At 34.5% G+C, this 24,435-nt stretch overlaps 1 protein-coding gene across 16 annotated transcripts in view; it reads left to right on the forward strand.

Moving 5' to 3' along the window:
• The window catches only part of MYCBP2 (MYC binding protein 2), a 283,331-nt gene that overhangs the window by 126,702 nt on the left and 132,194 nt on the right, over positions 1–24,435 (forward strand). For all 16 annotated transcript variants that reach the window (XM_032402809.1, XM_032402810.1, XM_032402815.1 and 13 more), the window contains 11 exons: positions 2,568–2,659; positions 4,658–4,792; positions 6,156–6,239; positions 7,473–7,569; positions 9,990–10,182; positions 10,725–10,999; positions 14,729–14,950; positions 18,725–18,916; positions 21,213–21,419; positions 22,246–22,377; positions 23,934–24,112. In XM_032402809.1, the coding sequence (XP_032258700.1) occupies positions 2,568–2,659; positions 4,658–4,792; positions 6,156–6,239; positions 7,473–7,569; positions 9,990–10,182; positions 10,725–10,999; positions 14,729–14,950; positions 18,725–18,916; positions 21,213–21,419; positions 22,246–22,377; positions 23,934–24,112 (1,808 nt within the window). The remainder of the gene's footprint in view (positions 1–2,567; positions 2,660–4,657; positions 4,793–6,155; positions 6,240–7,472; positions 7,570–9,989; positions 10,183–10,724; positions 11,000–14,728; positions 14,951–18,724; positions 18,917–21,212; positions 21,420–22,245; positions 22,378–23,933; positions 24,113–24,435) is intronic.

Here is a 24,435-nt window from a genome sequence, read left to right on the forward strand (position 1 = left end):
AAGGATGTGAGTGATTTCTGATTGCTGAAGCCAGTGGTCAAGTCTCAGTCCTCATCTTCTTTAACCAGTCGACCTAATTTAATCCTATCAACCCCTTCTTTTATATACTGTCTTCACTTGGCCCCCATAATACCACACTTGGTTTTCCTTCTGTCTCACTGACTGCTCTTCTAAGTCTCAGGCTGGTTACTCGTCATCTTCTGGACCTCTACGTGTTAGAGTGCCAGAACTCAGTCTTGGGCACTTTTTAAATCTACTCATCCCCATAGTGATCCAGCCTTATGGCTTTAAGTATTTTTCCTCTTATTATTAAACCTCCAAAATCATATATACAGCTGCCTACTTCACTTCTCCACTTGGATAGCTAATAGGCATTTCGGATACAACATCTTCAACACTAGGCTTCTGGTCATCTCTCTATACCTGCTCTTCTCGTATTTTCTCCATCCCAGCTAACTGACCTAGAATAGAGTTAACCTTATTCTTCCAGCTGCTTAGGCCAAAAATCTTGGAGTCATCATTGCCTTCCCTCTGTCACACCCCACATCCCCTTCAGCAGCAAACACTGTTGGCTACCCTCTGAAAATAAATCCAGGATCTAACCACTTCTAAAAACTGTCCCTGGTACCCAGTCATTCTCAACCACAGCCATTCTCACCTGGATTATGACAGTAGCCTCCCAGCTTGTGTCCTGCTTCTGTCCTTGTTCCCTTTGGTCTATTCTCAGTACAGCAGAGAGATTTTTTTAATATGTACACCAGACTCTGCCACTCCTCTCTTCAGATTCCTGCAGTGTCTTCATACATTAGATTAAAAGCCACAGGCCTTAGAAGAGCCCACAAAACACCATAGAACTGAGTGCCATTATCATTCTGACCTTACGTTATACTAGCTGCCTCACTCTAATCCAGCCACACTGGCCTGCTGTTGTTCCTCAGACAAACCAGGCGTAGTCAAACCTCAGGACCTTTGCATTGGCTACTCCCTCTGACTACAGCTCTTTACCTCAATACCTGTGTGATCACTTCCTCATTATCTTCAGGTCTTGACTCTCTGGTGAACCTATTTAAAACTAAATCCTCTCCCTCACCCTCAAACTTATTTCCAGTAGCCCCCATTTTTTTTTTGCATTGTTCATACCTGTATGCCAAGTGTCTAGAATTGTGCCTGGTACACAGTATGTGTTGAGAAGTATTTGTTGAACATAAGCAGGGGAGCCTGTATGTCATGCTACAAAGAAGGAAATGAGAAACCATTGAAGAATTTTAAATTAAAGAAGTATTCTAATCAGATACTCATTTTAAAAAGAGTACTAGGGGTCAGCTTTGTGGAGTATGGGCCAGAGCAAAGAGAGAATGGAGATAAGAAGACTGATGAGTTCTAGCTAGTAACAGTGAGCATGCTTGAACTGACAAGCTTTGGTACCAGCAGTAGAATAGATGTAGTGATGGCAGAAGGATACAGAAAAAAGGATTATTCCAGGTTTTTTATCTGAGTGAGTAGGTGACTGATAGTGCCATTAATCAGAACAGGGAAAGCAGGGGAGTGGGGAGTGAGTCTCTTTAGAGCTAGTGAGATCCAGCTGGTGGTGGGCGGTGGGTGGAGTGGGGTATGCAGTGACTGTTGAGAACAAGATCTGAGCTGGAGACAGGTTTTTAAATCATTAGCATATAATTGAAAAAATGAGATGTCTAGCATAGTAATTGTCCAGTAAGTTTTAATGCTCCCTTCTCTTCGTCCTTAGTGTTTTATCTGCCTTTTTTGTAGTTCACCTGTTATAATTCTCCAGAGAAATAAGGGTTTTTGTTATGTATTGGTCCATTTTTAAAGAAAAAAAGATCTCTTCCTGATAATTCTCCTTCATTTTCATTTAATTTCATCACTTTTCCTCTTTGATATCTTCTATCTTATCCTTATCCCACACTGTCTGGTCCTCCCCTTATTTTATAACCATTTTCTTTCATACTCTTCATCTCTTCTTTTCCCATGCCGTATTACCTTGAACTACTTTTTGTTACCTGTGTTTTTAAGGATCCTTATCTTCTGTTATTCCTCTGTCTCTCCATAGCTAACACTTCTGTAGCCTTTCTTTCTGGGTATTTCTCTAAGTGTTCCATAAGTATTACTTCACGTAATTCTCACAATTACTACGAAGTAGGCACTGTTAGCATCCGTCTTCCTTTTATGGATGAGGAAACTGGATCCCAGATCTCACAGATTGTAAGTGTTGAAGCAGACTTCTTCCTCATTTGAAAGCTCACTTAGATAAAATGCATTGGTTGAGTTCTCTTACCTCCTTCACATGTTTATATTTGGTACAGAACAGCTTGGAGCATTTGCTCTAAATAGATGAATATATAAATAAGGAAAACTGAGAATATAGACCATAAGTTTCTTAATTCAAATATGTAGGTTTGTGTATTTAACATTAAAAAAGCAGGCATTCTGATTTTTACATTCTGCAGTGTCCAGCACATTATTGGAAACACCCAGAATCATAAACATATTATTCAGCAGGTTTGCATGACTGAGCGACTGGACACGATGTCTTTTTCTCCTTTCCTCAGCTGTTCGAATTGGGTCCTGATGGAGGAGATCATGAAACCGACGGAGACCTTCTTGCAGAGACTGACGTGTTGGCGTATGACTGTGCTGCCAGGTAAAGATGCCCTCCTTACTCAGTCTCAGCCTCACCTACGCTCACAGACGGGCTGTGAGCAGTTCATTGTAACTGAAGAAACGTACGATTGCTCTTTTAAATAATCTGTGATCAGATGCTTGAGGACTTAAGTTGTATATTACGTAAGGTACGGGTTGCACTTAACAGGGCTACACTAAAACTAATAGTATTTTCCATATTTGTATTTTATAAGACAAGTTGTTTCTCCAGCGAAGATAACGTGAAAATAAACATATATTTTGCACACTTTTGTTTTCATGCATCACTTAGAGAGCACCTACTGTGCTAGCTTTCTGATGATGTCCTACAGTTATTTACTACCTGTAGCATTGTATCTACAGTACCAAACAGTCAGGGGGCCATAATTCAGATCACTTGTGTGCCCTGACACCATGCCCGTAGTATGTGCTTGGTTATAACACGCGGGGCGTGGCCCGCTTTTTACTGAAACCTGTTAGGATAGTAGGTTTCCTGTTACCAGAATCTGGATGTTTATTTATAAAGCTTCATTAGAAGTATGAAGAGAATTAGCTTTTACCAGTCCTCTCTGTGTAATCCCAAGAATTATCTCCCAACACTGTGTTATGACAAGTTAATGATTTGAATCAGGGGATATATTGATGAGAAAAAAAATAAATTGAACCTCATAATAGTAATAGTACACTGTACTTCCCAGTAATAACTATGTTAAAACCTTGTGTGTTACACATAAGCTTTTTGCTAGTGAAAATGTGTGTTTGCTAAAAATGGTAGTAAGGCATTAAGTTTGCTTTTAACAGATAAATACTTTTGAGAACAAAATCGTAAACCTAAAGAAAATTTTTACTATTTTTTCACTATAAACATTCACCAGTATCAGGAGATATTTTTTAGTTGTTTTTTTATGTGATATACAAATGAAGATTAGGAAAATTTTAGGAAATTAGTTGATTAATTTTTAACAAAGCCTTAAGATGCCATTGTCACTTAGTGTTTATTTTTGAGCATATGATTATGAGTCAAAAAATATATTGTTTCACATATAGAGAATCATCTAGATTTTATTCATTTCCCTACTAACAAAGCCCAGGTTCCTAAGGCCAGCATTAAAGGACTTTAAAGTTATCTTTTACAACATCTTTTTTAACTTTCTACCTACTATTCGTTATCTGTCTTAATGCTTTAACCTAACTGGACCCCTTGTCATTTTCAAGTCCTGTTTTGTACTTTTATACCTCTACAGTGCGTGAATTTGTTCCCTTCCTCAGATACCCTTAATTCTTTTCTCTACCCCAGCTATAACCACTATACTCTGTTACCTAAGACTTTATAACTTGTGTATATCTTTATCAGATCTCCTATTTATATACAAGCTTTCTCCTTCTATTTTAGTAAAATTTTTTGTGTGATTACTATGTGACAGGCACAGTTCCAAATACTTCATCTGAATTTCCTCAATCCTCAGAACAATCCTGTGATCTAGACATCATCTTCATCCCTATTTTCAGATGAAGAAACTGAGTCACAGAGAGGGTGTAATAACTTGCTCAAAGTTACACAACTAGCAAATCACGAAGCTGAGCCTTGAACTCAGGCCATCTGACTCCAGAACCATTTTATTAATATGCTTCCTCTCAAAACACTTTAAAACTAAAATTCAGAGTTTCATTTTCCAACTAAACTGGCATTTTTTTTTTTTTACCAATTAAGAAAATTTGTATTTTAATATGAGACCTTTATAATATTTAAGCAAGTTTTAGAATTCAAGGTGAGGAGTTCATCACCATGACACAAATGACTATTATTTCTATGTTCCTGTCCAGATTTTTTGATTTTTAATTTTTTTCAGACTTTTTAAAATAGAAGGTTTTTAATGATATTCAACAAGAATCTTACACAATGAATTTCATGTTTTGTTATGAAGGATTTAAAACAAATAAATATATGTAACAGGGAAGTGCAAAGGCATTGTCTTTGACTCACTAATTTTTCTCTCAGAGAAAAATATGCAATGATGTTTGATGAACCAGTTCTCTTGCAAGCTGGTTGGTGGTATGTAGCATGGGCTCGAGTGTCCGGACCCAGCAGTGACTGTGGATCTCATGGACAAGCTTCTATTACCACAGATGATGGGTAAGCAAAATGTTTAAGTATTACTTAAGCAACTCTCATTTTTGTTAGTGGAATATTGTTTTAGCAGCTCAGAGGTCTTCCAGGAGGATAAAAATGTCAGTAAGACTAGAACAGAATGTGACTGCCAAACATTAAATTTATGCAGTCTCATGCCAGATTAAGGTCTAGACAGAGCAGGGAGAGAATAGGACTGCTACTCTTTGCTCTTGTCATTTGTCATTTGTATGTATTTCTGGGTGTTATATCATTTAAGAACTTATTTCCAATTAGAAATTATATAAAGTGACAAGAAGATTGAGGAATTTGGAAACCATAAAAAAGAAACACTTGCTGTAAAATTTGACAGTGCTTATAAAAACGTTTATAACAATTTCAGTTTTAGCAATATGAGATGGTATAGTTTTAATAAGATGTAGGGGGAGATTTACTGTTTAAATTTCATATATGGAGTGCTTTTTAGTTTATAAAACACTTTCATATCTGTATTCTCATTTGATTCTCTCAACAATTTTGTGAAGCTGTTATTAGCTCTGTTTTCCACTCGGGAATAGAGAGACAGGAGGTGAAGTGATTTGCTGCACATCGTATCACTGTTGTGTGGCAGGACCCAATCTGGACTTGACTGTAACTCCAATCTTCTTTATTCTCAGTACTCTGGATTAGTGTGTTTGAAAGGACCATTATTTTAGAAGAGAAATTTAATTTACTCCTTACTCTTCTTGAGCATAAACTATTTGAAATGAGTAGAAGTTATGTAATAGTATATTTCAGATAGTTTTGTTCAATTCATAACAGAGCTTACCAAAAACAGAACGGACTAATTAATGAGGAGAATTCTTTGTTCCTGAATGTTCAAGTAGAATGCCATAGAAAAATTAAGTCTGCTGTAAAGTATCCCTTTCAGACTTATTCTAAGATTGTGAGCTAGCACTGGGGAGACTGCCTTGATCTTGGACTGTGTGATTCCATGTGCAGTTTATTGAACTATGGAATATCACAGCAGTTTGAAGCTAAAGCTTATCATGTGTGCGGTTGAACAGATTTTAAATTGTTTGTAAGTTGAAATATTTTGTTAAAAGCTTATTGTTCTGGTTAAAGTTGAGCCGGGGCGTACTAAAAGGGGGCAGGACAGCGGCTTACCCAGGAGTTCATGATCAGGTTTAATTCCTTCATTTTATTCATTAAGCCATTCAGAGCTTGAACCAAAATAAAAACAATTCCTTTTTACTTGTGTTTTTCCTTAAAGAATGAATCTATCTTCATTAACATAAAATTTGAAAACACTATTGTCAAATTTCTTATTTTCTTTCATGGATCTTGAATCATGTTTTTTGGTATCATTGTTATTTTTTCTCTTTCTTAGGGTGGTTTTCCAATTTAAGAGTTCAAAGAAGTCAAATAATGGTACAGATGTTAATGCTGGTCAGATACCTCAATTATTATACAGGTATTTAGCATATTTATAGTTAATTAATAGATTTAGTCCCTTGTTATAATGATCTAGGATACTACAAAATATGTGTGACATAATGAAAGAAATTATTTGAAGCATTCAGCAAGTTATAATATACCAGTAGAAATACAGCTATTTTTAACAAAAGCACTTATTTTGTATATTTTTAAACATCTTCTACATCAAGCTTAATTTTAAACTTTACCTCATGACTCAGATTATCTGTATTACGCCATTAACAGTATTTTAATAACTTATTTTTTAATCTGGATTTTCATACCCATTTCAAAATATTACAAAGTAATAAAAATTTGTCTTAGAGAAATGCTATTGGGGTGTTAGATGGGGACTTCAGATGCAGGCCTGATTGATTTGCTGTTGTCTTATGTTTCCTGTTTGTACTGTGATGGAATGAATAGAAAATCCCTTACTGCTGAGGGGCGCCTGGGTGGCGCATTCGGTTAGGTGTCTGATCTTGGTTTCAGCTCAGGTCGTGATCTCAGGGTCGTGGGATCAAGCCCCACCTTGGGCTCCATGCTCAGTAACTTGTAACTGTCTCTCTCTATCCCCCTCCCCCCGACTCTCTCTCTTTCTTTCTCTCTCTCTCTTTCTAAATAAATCTTAAAAAAAAAAAAAAAGAAAAGAAAATCCCTTACAGCTGAAAAATTTCCTTTTACTTGAAATATCAAATAATAACTTGTCCATGTGATAATATTTATTATATTTATAACATTATTTAAGAATTTTAATTACTTCATATATTTGAGACATGGAAGCATATGCCTATGTATCCATCTATTTCTAATAAACTACTGCAGTAATATTTAGAATGAAGAATTTGAATAGATATAAACCCCACTAAAATATGTCATTCTTTGAGTAGCAATAAAATCTAAAGAAATACCTCTAGAACAGTGACTGTCTCTCATGTTTTCCTTCCCTAGTAATCACTTTTAAGAATCTAGGTGGTATAAACCTCAATTTTCCCAAGAAGAGATTTTTGTTTGTTTTTATGCAATTTATTATAGTTTGTATTTGTAACATGTAGCATTATGAACATAGCAAGTTGCTTGGACTACTCCTGGGTACACTAGTGGAATAACTTCTTAATAATATAGCACTTAATATTTAATAGTAGCATATTTTGCTCTTACAAAATGTATATTTTGAAAAGAAAAATGTCATTGGACTTTCCAACATAAATTTCTGTGTGTCTGCCACCGTCAGACTTCCAACCAGTGATGGCAGTGCTTCAAAAGGCAAACAGCAAACCAGCGAACCTGTACACATTTTAAAGAGATCTTTTGCAAGAACTGTCTCAGTGGTAAGCCATTTTTTTAAAATTTCAGGTTTTTTGTCCAGTGCTCCATTTCATTTTGATGTTTCGCATTTAGCCACTCTTCTAAGAGTTCATCTCAGCACAGTTTTATGAACTCAGATGTGTTTTTGTATTACTGAGATCCTGGGCCAAAGAGTATGCCCTTTCAACATGAACTTCAACATGAACTGATATAACTGGTGGGTTTTCTCGTTAATCATGTATGAGTACATATGCTGAAGGAGTTAAAAAGTGAAAGAAAAGTTAAAACTGATACTGACAAAAAGTGGTAGCCTAATGCTTGAGGAGCTAAATAGAAGAGTTGTATATCTAACTAAGGACTCTGTTGAACTGCTTGACCATCCACATTTTACATTTAAAGATATGCTACATTACTCAGGTTGCCAGTGTAGAATGGAAAGCCAACATGATGTAATTGAGAGATCACGGTATGTGTGCCCAGGAAGTCTGAGTTAAGTTCTTGTTCTTTCATTTATTAGTTGAGCATTCTTATGCCAGTTATCTAAATAAACCTTGTGATAGCATCATTATGAATTTCTAATGAGATAAGGGATGCAAAAATGCATCTTAAATTGTAAGGCACTATATGAATGTGATTTATTAATATAGTTGGTAGTCTTTCATGTTCGTGAACTGTGTAGGATGAATGCTTTTTTTTTCCCCCTTTTTAAATTAGTTTTTTAAATCACAAGATTAATATACATTCCTGGTTAGGAAGAGGGTGGAGTGGGGATAAACCTATGTTAAAAGTATACTGAAGTTCTTTCCCCATCACTCTGTTACTGTTTACATTTTGATGTATATCCTTCCAGACCATTTTTATACATACACAGACTTGTTAGTTTATATATACAGTATGCTGTACAGCTCTGTTTGTAATGATAAAGTTTTGCATCTTCCTTTTTAAAATTTTCGTAGTATCAAGGACATAATCCATGTTAGTATATTTGGTTCTATGTTAATCTTGTATTTGCATAGCATCCTATAAAATAGTTGTACCCTTAATTTATTCAACCCTGTACCTATCAAAGGACTATTTATTTCTTGTTTGTTTACTATTATGTCCTTCCCTATGCATCTTTGATTACTTACGTACTTATGTGAATATTTCTACTGGAAGTGTGCTGATTTAAATTTTGATATATCATGCCAAATGACCTTCCAAAAGATCTGTGGTAGTTATAGAGATAGTGCTTGCAATAAGAGATTACAAGAACTTTGGCTCCTTGGTATTTTGGCATCCTTTTAGTATTAATATCAGTTAGATACCTTTTGATCCAAATAAGTATCTTGACTTTGTATGTCTTTTTCAGTGATCTCTTTTTCTGTGCTTAGTAATTTTTTGATATGTATGTCTAAGTGGTTTTGTGGTCATTAGGTAATTGTTATCTTTATATAAGAAATGTATTCTACTATTTCTTTAAAAAGCTAAACTATAAACTCTTATTCTTGGTATTACTATACCAGAGGACTGGAATTTGGTGGGGATGAGAGAATAAGTGCTTTGCTTTGAGATGATCTAGTATTTGTCATCATGTAAGTATGGTAAAGCCTGCAGAACCACTAGAACTGAAAGGGAAGCCCACCACCCTAAACCCATATTGTGGAATTTAAAAATCTAGTAAGAATTTTTTACTATTTTCTAGTTAAATTTTATCTTCTATTAACTTGTTTATCAAGGGTTAGCTGTAGTTTGTGTGGTAAAATTTAATATGTAGACATAAAATAAGTTATTTGATACTGTCACCAATACCTGATACTAAACAAAATACTTTATTATATTAAAAAATTATTAAGGTGTTTTAAATACTTTTGGCTTACAGTGTAGAGTTTAATTTTGCTTTCAAGTAATCATGTATTTGTAAATGTTTTTAATTTTTTCCCTTACTTATATGATAAACTAGATAGGTTGGTAGCAGGGAAACAAAAACGTACTTTTAAATAGGCAAATATGGGAGCACCTGAGTGGCTCAGTCACTTCAGCCTCTGGCTCTTGGTTTTGGCTCAGGTCATAATCTCATAGGTAGTAAGATCCAGCCCCGGGTCCGGCTGCATGATCAGTGCAGAGTCTGCTTGGGATTCCATCCCTCTGCCCATCGCCCTACTTGCTTGTATGCTCTCTTCCCTCAAACAAATAAATAAATCTTTTTAAAAATAAATAGGCAAATATTGAAGAATGTTGTTTTTATACATGCCTAACTACTTTACCTTTTTTGTCAAACTTCAAAGATATTCCTAATGGTAATTTGATCAATGAACTAATAAAATATCCATTATTTGGGCTAATCAAAACTCAGTAAAGAAGTTCAAATAAAGTTTTGAAGTTCACTGTCATCTCTGCATTTGATTTAGCCTATGGTATCATTTGAACTAATTGTTATCTGTTTTTTTATATTCTGGATTAGGAATGTTTTGAGTCATTGTTAAGTATTCTTCACTGGAGCTGGACCACCTTAGTCTTAGGAGTTGAAGAACTTAGAGGATTAAAAGGATTCCAGTTCACAGCTACACTTCTAGATCTAGAGAGACTGCGCTTTGTGGGTACCTGTTGTCTGAGGTTATTGCGTGTCTATACCTGTGAAATTTACCCAGTATCAGGTATGAAGCATGTTTTTAAATTACTTTAGGGAGAAAATATTTGACACATCGGGAAGGTCTGTATAGGGATAACCAGGAGTTTAAGATCCCCAGCTGCCTTTAATCTCCTAAAATGAGGGAAGAAAGTCGGCTTGCCGTATTTATTTTTTATTATTTATTAAGCTTGCCTTATTATTTATTTACTTACAAAGAATAAAACAGATTACGTGTTGATAACAAAAATTCATGTTAAGCTAAGAAAATACTCTAATAATGTATTATTTTAAACGGATTCGGTCAAATAGAAATTTTTTGAACAACTCATTTGGACTTAAATGCTGAAACCAATGTTCCTGTTGTTTTTTTTTGTTTGTTTGTTTTTTGCCCTACTTAGATTTTTAAAAGAAATTATTTTGGACCACATTTAACTCTAAATTGTTCTATTTCTTGGTTATGAGTACTTGCAATCTTTAGCTGTACAGGAAATTACTTGAATTATATTGAATATCTCCATGCATATTTATTATTCTATTTAATTAGCAATCTGCTTTGTTCCCTCAAAGCTACAGGAAAAGCAGTTGTGGAAGAAACTAGCAAATTAGCAGAATGTATTGGAAAAACCAGAACTTTGTTAAGAAAAATTTTATCAGAAGGCGTTGACCACTGCATGGTGAAGTTGGATAATGATCCTCAAGGATATCTCAGTCAACCCTTGAGTCTCCTAGAAGCTGTCCTTCAGGAGTGTCATAATACCTTCACTGCCTGTTTTCATTCTTTCTACCCAACTCCTGCCTTACAGTGGGCTTGCCTGTGTGATCTGCTGAATTGTTTGGATCAGGTAATTTAAGTTTGTAAAATGTGGGTTGAAAAATGATATATTACTTAATACTCTTCAAGAAAATAAAGTGCTGTTGCCTCAATCTTTCTAACTTTTATAAAAGGTAAATTAGGACATTGGCTTGGTATGTGTGACTTACATAATCCAAGTTGAAGGACTTGTTTTTTTTTCTGTGCTTTATCATTCTTAGTTATAAAATTGGCAGGCACATTGCACAGCTGCTGATTTGCTCTTTGAATCTGTGAGTGAGTGTGCACATGTAAGAGAGCAAGAACAATCGTGAGTGTGGGTGTAAGAGCAAGGATAGCGCTAGAAGGGCAGCTTCTGCCACCCAGATATCTTCAGAACGGTCAGGAGAGAGAGCTATGAGTGAACTTGCTTGCTAATAACATTCATTCATGAGGAAACTGCAAGCCTCATAAATGTGTATGCTCCAAATCACAGTTTCAAAATACTTGAGGCAAAAAACTGACAGAATTAAAGGGAAAAATAGATGAATTCACAATGATACTTGGAGATTTCAGTGCTCCTCTTTCAGTAATTAACAGAACAAGTAGACCAGAAAATCATTAGAGAAATAGAAGATCTGAACAGTGCTATCAACCACGTTGGTTTTATTGATATTTATAAAACAGAAAGTGCAAGTGCAGAATACATGTTATTTCCATGTATACATATCATGTTCACAAAGATAGATCATATGCTAGGCCATAAAACAAGTCTTAGTAAATTTCAAAAGATTAAAATTAAAGAGTTTCAGACCACAATAGAACTAAACCAATGGCAAAATATATTGAGAAAGGCACTAAATACGTGGAAAATAGACAACACTTACAAGTAACCAGTGAATCAAAGTAGAAATCGAAAGGAAATTGGAAACTATTTCATACTAAAAGATAAAAGTATAACATCAGAATTTGTGAGGTGTAGCTAAAGCATTAAATGATAATACTAGCAAAGAAGAAAGGTTTAAAATCAGTGATCTAAGTTTCTACCTAAAGAAGTCAGAAAGAATTAGCAAACCAAAGTAAGAAGAAAGTAATCAAGATGAAGGAAATAATAAAGATAAGAGCAGAAACGAGTAAAGTAAAAATAGAGAAAATTGACAAAGTTGAAAGTTGGTTCTTTGAAATGAAAACCAAATTAATAAACTCCTAGCAAGTCTGATTGAGAGACAAGAGATAAAGAAAAAACACAAAATACCATGATCAGGAATGAAACAGGGAATATCACTGTAGATCCAGCAAACTGATAAGGGAATATTATGAACAACTTTATATTAGTAAGTTGTAACTTTATTTTATTTATTTTATTTTTTTTAAAGATTTTATTTATTTATTTGACAGAGAGAGATAGCGAGAGCAGGAACACAAGCAGGGGGAGTGGGAGAGGGAGAAGCAGGCTTCCTGCCGAGCAGGGAGCCCGATGTGGGACTCGATCCCAGGACCCTGGGATCATGACCTGAGCCGAAGGCAGACGCTTAACGACTGAGCCACCCAGGCACCCCAGTAAGTTGTAACTTTAGATAAAGTAGACAAATACCTTGAAAAATACAGCTTAACCAAAACTGACACAATAAGAAATAGAAAAATCTGAACTGCCTTATATCCATTAAAAAATTGAATTTATTATCAAAGACTTTCCCACAAAGAAAAGTCCATACCCAGATAATTGTCATTGCTGAATTATATTAAACTTACAAGAAAGAAATGATACCAGTCTTTTACAAACTCTTTTAGAAAATATAGGAGACAACATTTCCCACTAATTTAGTCAAGTTAGCCTTATCCTGATACCAAAACCTGACTAAGATATTAGAAGAAAAAATTAGTACAGACAAACATTACTCAAATATAGATAACAAAAGCTCTTAACAATATTATCAAATCAAATCCAGCAATATAAAAAATACATCACACACAGTAGGGTTTTTCTTAGAAATGCAAGATTAGTGTAACTTTCAAAAATCAATGTAATTCACCATATTAACTGAATAAATAGAGAAAACTGTATAATCCTCTCAATAGGTGATGAAAAAGGATTTGACAAAATTAGCACTTATTCAGTGATGAAAACTTCTCATCAAACTAGGATTTAAGGAAACTTCTTCAATCTAGGATTATAAAGGATATCTACAGAAGAATTTACAGTTAATATCATACTTAATGGTGAAATATTGAATACTGCCCTAAGTTCAGGAACAAGGCACGAGGTAACTGTTCTCACCACTTCTATTTAACATTGTAGTGGAAGTTCTAGCGCCTTCTCCCCTAAGAAAGTTCACTGTCATCACCACGGTATCCTAGCCTATTTGAAAGATAGTCCAGTGATGACATCTGGGTAGGCAACTTTGTTTTTATTTTGTTACTACTATTTTTTAAGCAATTTCCATACTGAATTTATTCTTAGTATTAAAAAAACTATTTCATTGTGACAAGAACACTTAACATGAGAGCTACCTCTTAATACACTTTGAGCATATAATATGATATTGTTAACTACGGGTATGATGTTGTATAGGAGATCACTAGCGCTTACTCATCTTTCATAACTGAAACTTTATACCCGTTTAACACAACTCCCCACTTCCCCCTTCTCCCAACCATTCTATTCTCTGCTTCTGTGAGTTTGACTATTTTAGATACTTCATATAAGTGGAATCGTGCAGTATTTTGTCTGTCTCTGACTGGCTTATTTCACTCATTATAGTGTCCTCCAGGTTCATCCATGTTCTATAGCAGAATAGTATATTTTACCAGTCGGTTTCCTGGGACAAGATTATTGCCTGGATTCGTGCACAACTTACTCTGTCGACCTGTGCAGTCTCATATGGTTGTTTTCTTTGCCACTGAACAGGTTACAGGCAGGCTAACTTTAACAAATGTTGGTTTAACAGATAGGATGTTGCATTTAGCCTGAATTTGTAACACAGATGTTTGCTGAACTAAGTAGTGTGTACGTAGTTTTTGTGAATTAGTATATCCTGTCTTGGTAAGTTTTTAATATTTTGTTAAAAAATCTGGGGAGCCTGCGTGGCTCAGTTGGTTAAGCATCTGCCTTCAGCTCAGGTCATGATCTCAGGGTCTTGGGCTCCCTGCTCAGTAGAACGTCTACTTCTCCCTTTTCTTCCTCTCCTACCCCTGCTCCCACTCCTGCTCTCTCTCTCTCAAATAAATAAATAAAATTTGAAAAGAATTTACAAGTATGCTACTTATTTTTCTGAATAAACTATATAATGTGATGACATAATTTTGTGACCTTAGCAGAATGTTTATTATAGTAGCTATTCATTATGCTACATTACCATTAGTGAAATGTTATAGTAGCACCGAATTACAATTTAAATCATTTGTTATTGGAAGAAAGCGGTTTCAGTGCTTGTTTTACTGGACATGGATATATACTGATTGGGGCCTTTTTGATGTCATTCTTTCAGCGTCGTGCTAAAGAGGACTATGATTCTGAGGATATATTAAAGTCATTGACTGGAGAATAGGAGGCTGCTTTTTCTTGACCATATTTAGTAATTTTTCCATCTTCATTGGGTAGTAACTTGAACAGTTGTGTTTAAAAGTATTGATATAATTAAATCCCATAACATGACAATTAAAATGAATCCTAGAAAATTTTGGAATAATTTAAAAAGTTGTTTACCTTTTGTATACCCAAAAATGTGGATTATATTGATGCCGTATTTCTTTGGTGGGTGCATATTTCTCTTTTTAAAAGGATATCCAAGAAGCCAACTTCAAGACCTCCAGTAGCCGACTGCTGGCAGCTGTTATGTCGGCTCTGTGCCACACTTCCGTTAAGCTGACTTCCATCTTCCCTATTGCATACGACGGAGAAGTACTACTACGATCACTTGTCAAACAAGTTAGCACGGAGAATGACTCAACACTAGTTCATCGGTTTCCCCTTTTGGTAGCACATATGGAAAAACTCAGCCAGGTAGGTCTTTTTCTTAAATATCTTTTATACTGAAGCAATAAAACCACAAATGAGGGCATATTTAAGTTGGTGCTTATTCTTCTATATTGGCATTTACCAAATAAGTATGTGTTTCACAAGAAGAGCTAAAATTCAGGGGGAAAAATTTTCTTATGTTTACCTATAAATCTGCAATTTTTTTTCTCTAATTCTTAAATTCTGAATGAAACCTAACCTATAAAAAAAAAATGTGAGGGTTATGCAATGAATTCCCATGTATTTGTTATTTGCCAAACCATTTGAAAGTTGCAGATACTATAAGCAAACTTTTAGATTCTAATATTTTAGATTGCCAAGATAGAATTCGAGGGAAATAAATAAATTTTTGAAACATTTTTTCTATAACATTTTGGTATATTAAAATAAACATTCTAAAACAGTCATAGTAGGAACCATTTCTGGTTTATTAGAAAGCACTATAGAGAAAAATTAAATACACAAGAAAACCATATGTAATATTACCAAGTTGATGAGAAGTAATCTTTAAAATGAAAGCCAAGAAAAGCAGTAGAATATAGAATAGTATCCTAATGTACAGTAGCAATTTTCTGTTGACTGAAGCAACAGAAAAACTATGAGAAAATTGTAAGTGACATATAGAATGAAGGACAATAGCAGAATGGGAAAGAAAACTTACAGTTAATATAATACCTTTGTAGAATTACAGTAGAAATAATAAGAGTAAATACAAGAGGGACTTTAGAGAGCAAGCCAGCATGGGAAAAATTTCAGCCTTACTAGAAACTAAATGTGAATGAATTGAAGTACTGATTTATTTGTAAAAAATTAGGAAAAATGATTTTTTTTTCTCTTATTAAGTCCTACTCTGGTGAGACTATGAGGAAACCTACTAAACTTTTGGATGGTTTCTGGCATTATGTAATTAGTCTAAGTAATCTTTTTCTTTCAGCAAGTTTATTGTGTACCTACTATTTACTGGGATTGTAATTAGGTACTAGTTGAGACAGGAGTAAAAAAGATAAACCAGCTCTTGAATTGGCGGGGCAGGGTGTGTCTATAAACTGGAAGATATTCTTACAAGATAAATTGCCAATTCAGTATTAGGTGTGATGAGTATTTGCAAAGGAAATTGCCCAAGGGAATAATTGAAAGACTAAAGCTTTATGTGTATTTTATTAAAAGGAAAAATGGAAAACCTTAATTAGACCTTTTTATGTTCATCACTAGGTGAAATAGTTTAATTTGGATATATCAGTGTGATAAAAAAGGGCTTGGCCTTTAAAAATAGCTATATTTACATTTAATATCAAGGGTGATGTTGGGGCGCCTGGGTGGCTCAGTCAGTTAAGCGTCTGCCTTCTGCTTAGGTCATGATCTCAGGGTCCTGGGATTGAGCCCCATGTTGGGCTCCCTGCTCAGTAAGGAGTCTACTTCTCTCTCTGCCCCTCCTCCCCTCCCCCAACCCTGCTCGTGCTTTCTCTCTCTCTCAAATAAGTAAAATCTTAAAAAAAAAAAAAAAAAGGGTGATGTTTTTACATTTTTAAATTAGAAAATCAGAAACCAAAGTATATATACTTTATGACTATGGTATACTATGATGACTGTGTAAACTATGTATGCAAAAGGCATATGTATTTTTCTATTACGTATGTAGTACGTATTTTGAAAGAATACTGAGAAATGAAAATAATGCTTAGGTGATAAAGTTATGGATAATTCTCTTTTTCTTTTAGAATTCACTTTAGTGTTACAATCTTTCCTTAAAAGTATAGTAAAATTTAAAAATATTTAAAAGTTTTCAGAACCACACACATTTGGTAATTATTAATAATTGTATATTTGTATGTCTTTGTTAATATTCTATGAAGATAGTACATATCCTTCTATCCTTTTCTTAATAGATATTGCAGGATTCTACCATTTGGGTATAGCGTAATTTAGTTAATGTTTTCCCTCTACATATATATACATATTTAGCTTATTCCCAATATTTTAGTATTTTAATCATGCTACTAAAAGTATCATTGACTACATTTTTATGCATATTCATGGTGATCTTTCCAGAGTAAATCATCAGGAGTGGAAAAATTCTTAAGTAAAAGGAAAACACCTCAAGACTTTACTACAAATTGTCAAAATGCCCTCCAGAAAGCTAGTGATCAGCTTGCATTCCCCACCACTAGTGACTGAATTCCTTTCTCTAAAATTTAAGTGGCTAGTGATGTGCATATATGTATATGTATATTTTTTTGATTCTTCAACTAAAACATTGACACTATTAACTCCATTTTAAGATTATATGGGAAGCTTCTTGTATTAATCTTGTTAGTTACTAATTAGAAACTAAGTGGGTATAACTAGATAAATACACTTCACCCATCCCCCTAATAAAGCCCTTCCAAGATTATTGATTATGGAGTACAATTGGGGATTGAGTTTCATCCAAAGCTGATTTTCTGAGAAGTTCCAAAAAGTAAAGTTTCTGGAGAATCAAAGTGATGTAAAGGATAGAAGAATTATAATTTTAACAAAATCAGGAATTGATTATTTTAAAGCCAGGAAAGCTAATTACATAAGAAGCTGATGTGTCATGGTAGTTTTATTCAAATGATAATAGAAATAATTTAAAGATGGAAGATTATCTCTAAGTGACTTTTGTTCAGCCTAAGATTGTACATTAAGAAAGATGTATAATAATGCTTATGATGATTTTAACTGAAAAGTTACTTAATTTTCTGTCATGGGTTGAATGTATACTCCATTTACATATTTGATTTGTCTTGGGAAGGCTGACTTAACTTCCTTGAGATTTTATGACTTTATGAAATCTGTTGAATTTGTTACATATGCTGTATGTCATAATGCAGTATGGAATGTTAGTATTGTGGAAGAACTTACCTATTCAGGGGGCAACCAGGTGATTTTGATAACTGAATCATAGCATATAATTCCCCTGATTTTACAAAAGTTGAGGCACTATGAAGAAACTGGAACTAAATCCCAGGTTGTTTGATTAACTAGTCTACAGTAAAATTGAAAGGGTCATTGCTCACAATTGGCCCCCTCACAAAACCAGATATGTTTTGCTCCCTGTCCATAGCGGGCTAAAAGATATCAGGGATGGTAAAAAAGATAAATAGTGTTCATGCTGGATATCAATTAAATTAATCATCTTTTCCCTTTATTTTTGGAAAAAAAATATTTTCCCCCTTAGTCTTTAATGGGACTTTATAATTTCTTGAAATTTTTCCATTGGTAGGGGTTGGAATTTCTTAGGAAATCAAGTACAGTAGAAAATGTAAAACTGCATAGGAGTATTTATAGTAAAATTCCATGTTTTTATTACATTTTATTAGGAAATAGATTTGTACAGACTATTTCTCAGTTGCTTTACCTCGTGTTCGCTTTGGCAGCACATATACTCAGTTGCTTTACCTCTAAATATACCAGAAATAATTATCTTAGATTGGAATCTTGTCCTATAAAAAAAGCTTTTTAGATAGGAGTGTTTTTCTGTCATATGTGATTGTTATTGAGAAGTTAAATAAGAGAATAAGTGAAAGTGACTCAAAGCTAATAAAAAACATCTTGTAAAGATGTACTTTTATGATACACAGAATAATTGAAAAAAGAACTTCTAAGTGAAAAGTAAATTCAGTGGTTCCACACACAACTGAATGGATTTATAGACACAGAGTCAAGCGTGAATATTAAGGGTGTAGGAAAATAAAGCAGTAGTATCCTGGAACTTTTTTCTTTTTTCATGTATCTTAGAGTGAAGAGAATATCTCAGGTATGACAAGCTTCCGTGAAGTTCTGGAGAAAATGCTGGTTATTGTTGTGCTCCCAGTCAGGAATAGCCTGAGGAGAGAAAATGAGCTCTTCTCCTCCCACCTGGTTTCCAACACCTGTGGATTGCTGGCCAGTATTGTCAGTGAACTGACAGCATCAGCCCTGGGATCTGAGGTAGTGTTATATTTTGAGACTGGATAATAAGCACATGTTTAAACTTTCCACAGTTTCTTTTTTCATATATTTTTGGCTTTGTAGAAACTAATTTTAATCCCATTTGTATTGTTTTTCTTTAAAAGAAAACACAACCTTCAAGCTAAATTGTTTGGTTTTCCCTTCCTTATACCTCTTCTTTGCTCTTGCTTGCTCCCCCCCCCCCTCACATTTACCCAGGATGTCACAGTAATACAAACTGTATGTTTTCCTCTCATATGCTCCATAGTACAACCTCACTGCCATGTCCCAATGGAAGCAAAAATCGTTCACATTGCTGGGTAATGAGTCATAGAAATGGGGCTGCTAATAGTGAACACATGGGATGGAGAAGGTAAAGAGGTTTAAACCTTAGTTCTGCGCACTTGACTGACACTGGACAAAGAACGTATGTAAAATAGGCATTCAGTACACTCACATTGTTGTACAGCCATGACCACAAAATTTTTAAAGGATCAAATATTACTGTGTTTGAGAAAACTACTTCAAAAGGGCTTTACAGGGCGCCTGGGTGGCTCAGTTGGTTAAGCGACTGCCTTCGGCTCAGGTCATGATCCTGGAGTCCCGGGATCGAGTCCCGCATCGGGCTCCCTGCTCAGCAGGGAGTCTGCTTCTTCCTCTGACCCTCCCCCCTCTCATGTGCTCTCTCTCTCTCTTTCAAATAAATAAATAAAATCTTTAAAAAAAAAAAAAAAAACAACAACAACAACAAAAAAAAAACAAAAGGGCTTTACATTTTGTAAAGTAACATTATTTTTAACCATTTCACTGCCCTGCTCACTCTGTTGTACAATTTATATAAACGTTTTGACTGAATTTAGTGAAGTTTTCTAATTTTTTTCCCAAAAAAGCAGACAGAAGATTGGTTTTGAAAATCATGTCGTAATGTGAAATACCTTATATCACTCAAATGAATGTTTAATAGCTAGCATATATTCAGTTGCCTGCCAGATAACATCTTTTCTCTTTTCTCTCTTTTACTTTTATAATTCCTAGCCCTTGCTTTTTCTTACTTACAGATTTATTTTAGGATCTATGCTGAATTAATCTATCCAGGCTATACTCATTTCTGATTCATAGTGACAGTTTAGCCTTTAGGATTTCTGAATGATTACATGTACCTGCACATATTTTAGTATTTCACCCTGGGAAGCATTTCCTTCATTTCTTTGTTAGCTTTGACTTTGGCACAGGAGGTCACTGAACCCTTGTCAGAAAATTTTAATTTAGTTCGTTTTGGTTTTTTTTTGTTTTTTGTTTTTTTTTCACTTAGTCATCAGCCTCTAATATACTTCCCTTCTGTACCAGATCCTGGAAGAGAAGGTCTGTGATGCATAGCTCCCCCTCAGAAGGTTACTATCTAGTTTTCCCTTGTGAACTTAACTTTTTTTTTTTTAATGAAAAAGAATGCCCCAAATTGCAGGTGCCTAATATACAAACTTGGGAGTTTCCAAAGGTCCTTGCTTAGACATCCATATTTCTTTCTTTCCCAGAGCAGTTTGAAATTCTTGCTAGAATCATAAACTTCAGTTTTTTTCCTCTTATACGTCTTCCAAATTTCTGCAGTCACCTTAGATCAAAAGCTGGCTCTGTAATGAAAAAGAGCAGTTTCAAGCCAAAATAAGTTTACTGATCCTCTCTAACAAGTCTGTAATTAGTGAGGTTGTACTTGTATATATATATTCAAATATTGAATGCCAAGTTATAACATACATTAGTGGTATTCAAACTTAAGACATAGAACATTTTCTGCAAATGAAGTCTTCAAAACTCACAGATGGGAGGGGGGATAGTCTGACTGACGGAGGGAAACTTGAGTCCACCTCTTTCTGGATTACCCATCTCTGCGGAATTCCTAGAGCTCTGTGTCACATGGTTTGAAAACTGCTGGTCCATAGAATGTTAGTGAAATTTTGGTATCTCTTTTCAAAGTGAGTGATATAATTCATTCATATGTTATGACTGTAATAACTTACTGGTATATAGTTCTGACATTATAAATTAAGTGAAATGTATAGTTTCCTATGACTAAGAAGAAAATACTGTCAAGTGATACTGATTTGTAAATTTAGAATGACAAAATCTGGTTTTATTGCTGGGTAATCTCTATAGAATGTACGTTTAGGAGGGTTTACAGCCAATTGGTAAATGTAGGTTATCTTTTTGAACTTCTTGGAAATTTGGGGATTTTGTTAAAGGTATATTAACGCTCAGGTACAGACTACTGATGTGTAATTGTGCTTTTGTTTGTTCCTAGGTTGATGGACTTAATTCTCTCCACTCTGTTAAGGCCAGTGCTAACCGATTCACAAAAACAAGTCAAGGAAGAAGTTGGAACACTGGGAATGGGTCCCCTGATGCAATCTGTTTTTCAGTAGACAAACCTGGAATAGTTGTGGTTGGTTTTTCTGTCTATGGAGGAGGTGGAATTCATGAATACGAATTAGAGGTATTGGTTGATGATGTAAGTACCTCTCTTCCAGTGTTCATCTTGCTGTGTGGGTTACCATTATCATAGTAAGACTGCCTAAATCTTTGAGGGGTTAGCTGATGAGTCTTTGGTCATGGCAGACATGAAAGAAAATGAGAGTGATTCTGCATGATTGCTTGTGTGCCATTCTGGATCACTTCTGCCTCATATTTTTTGCACTTCCAGGGGAGATGTTAAATGAAAAGACTAGAAATTATATAGCTAAGCTCCTGATGATAACTTCTGTATAATTTTTTTTGCTATTATAGTTTTTTAAGAAACAAGAACAATATTCAGATCGATACTATTATCTGTATCAGTGATTAAAGCAATTTTGTCATAGAGTGTTAATGGATGATTCTTAGTAAAGATAGTATTGATTGATTGATTAAGCTCTATCTTGCTCTATTCTCTAAATTATTTAAAGAACCCGAGTTTTCACAAAGGTTTATTAAAATGGGACAAAGTTACCGCGAAATCATTTCATAATAAATAGAAATCTTTCCGTATCATGGTTCTTTTTAGTAATTAATTTAAATTATTTCCCTACTTCATTAGGTTCTATAATTAGAGTTGCACTCTCCTAATGAAGAAGTGGGAATCATTTTAAAACATCAGATGAGAAAATCCCATTTATATGATTTAGGTTCTAGAGTCCTCAGGAAATCCGATAAAAGTGAATAGTTCAGCATACCAGAAATTTTTTCTTCAATATGTATAGGGGAATGCTAATGGATAATTTTATATGCAAGAAAATAAACTGCTTAAAAACAATAAAACAAAATTAAGAATATGGTGGGTTTTGTCTTATTTTAATTAGAGTGAACATGCAGGAGATTCGACTCATTCTCATAGATGGACATCTCTAGAATTAGTCAAAGGAACCTATACAACAGATGATTCACCCAGTGATATAGCTGAAATCAGACTTGACAAAGTTGTTCCTTTAAAGGTAATTTCAGTTATGTTTCTTTTGTAAATAAGAGGTATTATTATGTAGCTTACTTAAAAAGTAATGAAAAGTATTACCTTTAAGTGGTGCTTTAAACGTTTATAGAGTCACTACTATACTCCTGATACTGTACTGTATTATATTCTGTTTTTGCAAAAGATCTCTTAAAATCTGGTATAGCAGAAAGTATTGTTAGGTTTTGGAGTCAGACAGAAGTAGCTTCAGGTGCCTGTTCTTCCACAAAGTAGCTCTAAGACATTGGACATCATTATTTAGCTACTCTGGGACTTACCTGTAGGTTGGGAAGGATAGTATCTACATTGTAGTGTTGTTCAGAGGAAATTAAATGATGGCATAAAGTACTTGGCTCCATGCCTAACACAGTATAGAAGCTTAGTAAATATGAGTTCCTGTCTTTCCTTCTCTCATTGTGCCAAAACTCACTTTTTAAAAAAATGGGCTTGGGGCACCTCGTTGGCTCAGTCGGTTAAGCGTCTGCCTTCGGCTCAGGTCATGATCCCAGGGTCCTGGGATCGAGTTCCGCATGGGGCTCCCTGCTCAGCGGGGAGCCTGCTTCTCCCTCTCCATCTGCCTGTCACTCTGCCTACTTGTGCTCTCCCTTCTGTCAAATAAATAAATAAAATCTTAAAAAAAAAAAAGTGAGCTTAATAGAGTATTAACTATTAAAGTTACTTTATATAAAAGTTATTTATTCATATAACTTTATTGTCTAGCAGTAAATAACAAATTAGCAAAACAGAAATTTTACTTAACCTTAATTACAAATGGAGTAATTCTGAATTCAACTGTATATTATTATTTTTACTATAGAGCAGAATTTTGGATAAGGTAAGTTCATCAGAGACATTATCAAAGAGAGTTCAGGTACCAAAAAACAAAAAATCTTCACTGTGAAGTTTATATCGTAGATCATAAGGCACCAATGTCTGTATCTCATGTTTTCTATGCACAGTGCATCTTATTTGGGACAACTTTTGCTTATGAATATTTTTCCCATTTCTGTCTACCTAACCATTTCTGACTTTGAGTGTCTCTTAAAAAGATACAGTAGACTCACCATTATTTTTTCCCACATTTGAAATTATTTCAAAATTTAAACCCATCAAAGAAAAATATTAGATTATGTTATTTTAAATCTTTTGTTGTGGTTAATACTCTACATTGTGGTTAAGAGCAGGAACTATCGTCAGACTATCTATATTCAAATACTAGTTCCATCACGTATTAGCTGTGTGACTTTGAGTGAGTTACTTAACTTCTCTGTGCCTCAGATTCCTCATCTGTAAAATAGGAATAGTAATGGTACTTACCTCATGAGGTCATTTTAAGGATCAACTTGATTAAAGCACATGAAGTACTTAGTATAGTTCTTTTAAAATAATAAACATCAGTAAGTGTTACTTATCTTCCTTTTTGACATTAAAAATGCGTTTAACCAAATCATCTATAAATATGACAAAGAAATTCAGTTTATTTGCCCAGTTTTTTAATTTCCTCTGTACATTATAAACATGTTTTACATCTTGATTGTGAAGGAAAATGTTAAATATGCTGTGCGCTTGAGGAACTATGGAAGCCGTACAGCCAATGGAGATGGAGGAATGACCACAGTTCAGTGCCCTGATGGTGTGACATTCACATTCAGCACATGCAGCTTGAGTAGTAATGGCACAAACCAAACCAGAGGACAGATTCCACAGATACTCTACTACAGGTAAATGTGTGTATAGAGGTAAGGAGACTGTTGTAAAGTGACAGGAGCCATACAGTTTATTACCAAGGTAAAAAATGCTAATAAATGCATAGTTATAATTCTAGTGTAACTGCCTTGCACATACTTGTGCTAATCCATGTAAAAAGATCTCATTTCAATATATAAATTCAGTGTTTATTGTAAAGGTGAATGCTTTAAAATGTTTTTGTCATTATTTCTTTAACATCTTTGACATTTTTATGTCTTGGACATATGTGCTATTTGTTGTTACTTTTATAGTTTGTTGTCTACAGTTTCAAATTTAAGTGGAATTTATTCATTTC

Source organism: Phoca vitulina, unplaced genomic scaffold (genome assembly GCF_004348235.1).
Source record: "Phoca vitulina isolate PV1807 unplaced genomic scaffold, GSC_HSeal_1.0 scaffold5, whole genome shotgun sequence".
Classification (NCBI taxonomy): Eukaryota; Metazoa; Chordata; class Mammalia; order Carnivora; family Phocidae; genus Phoca; species Phoca vitulina.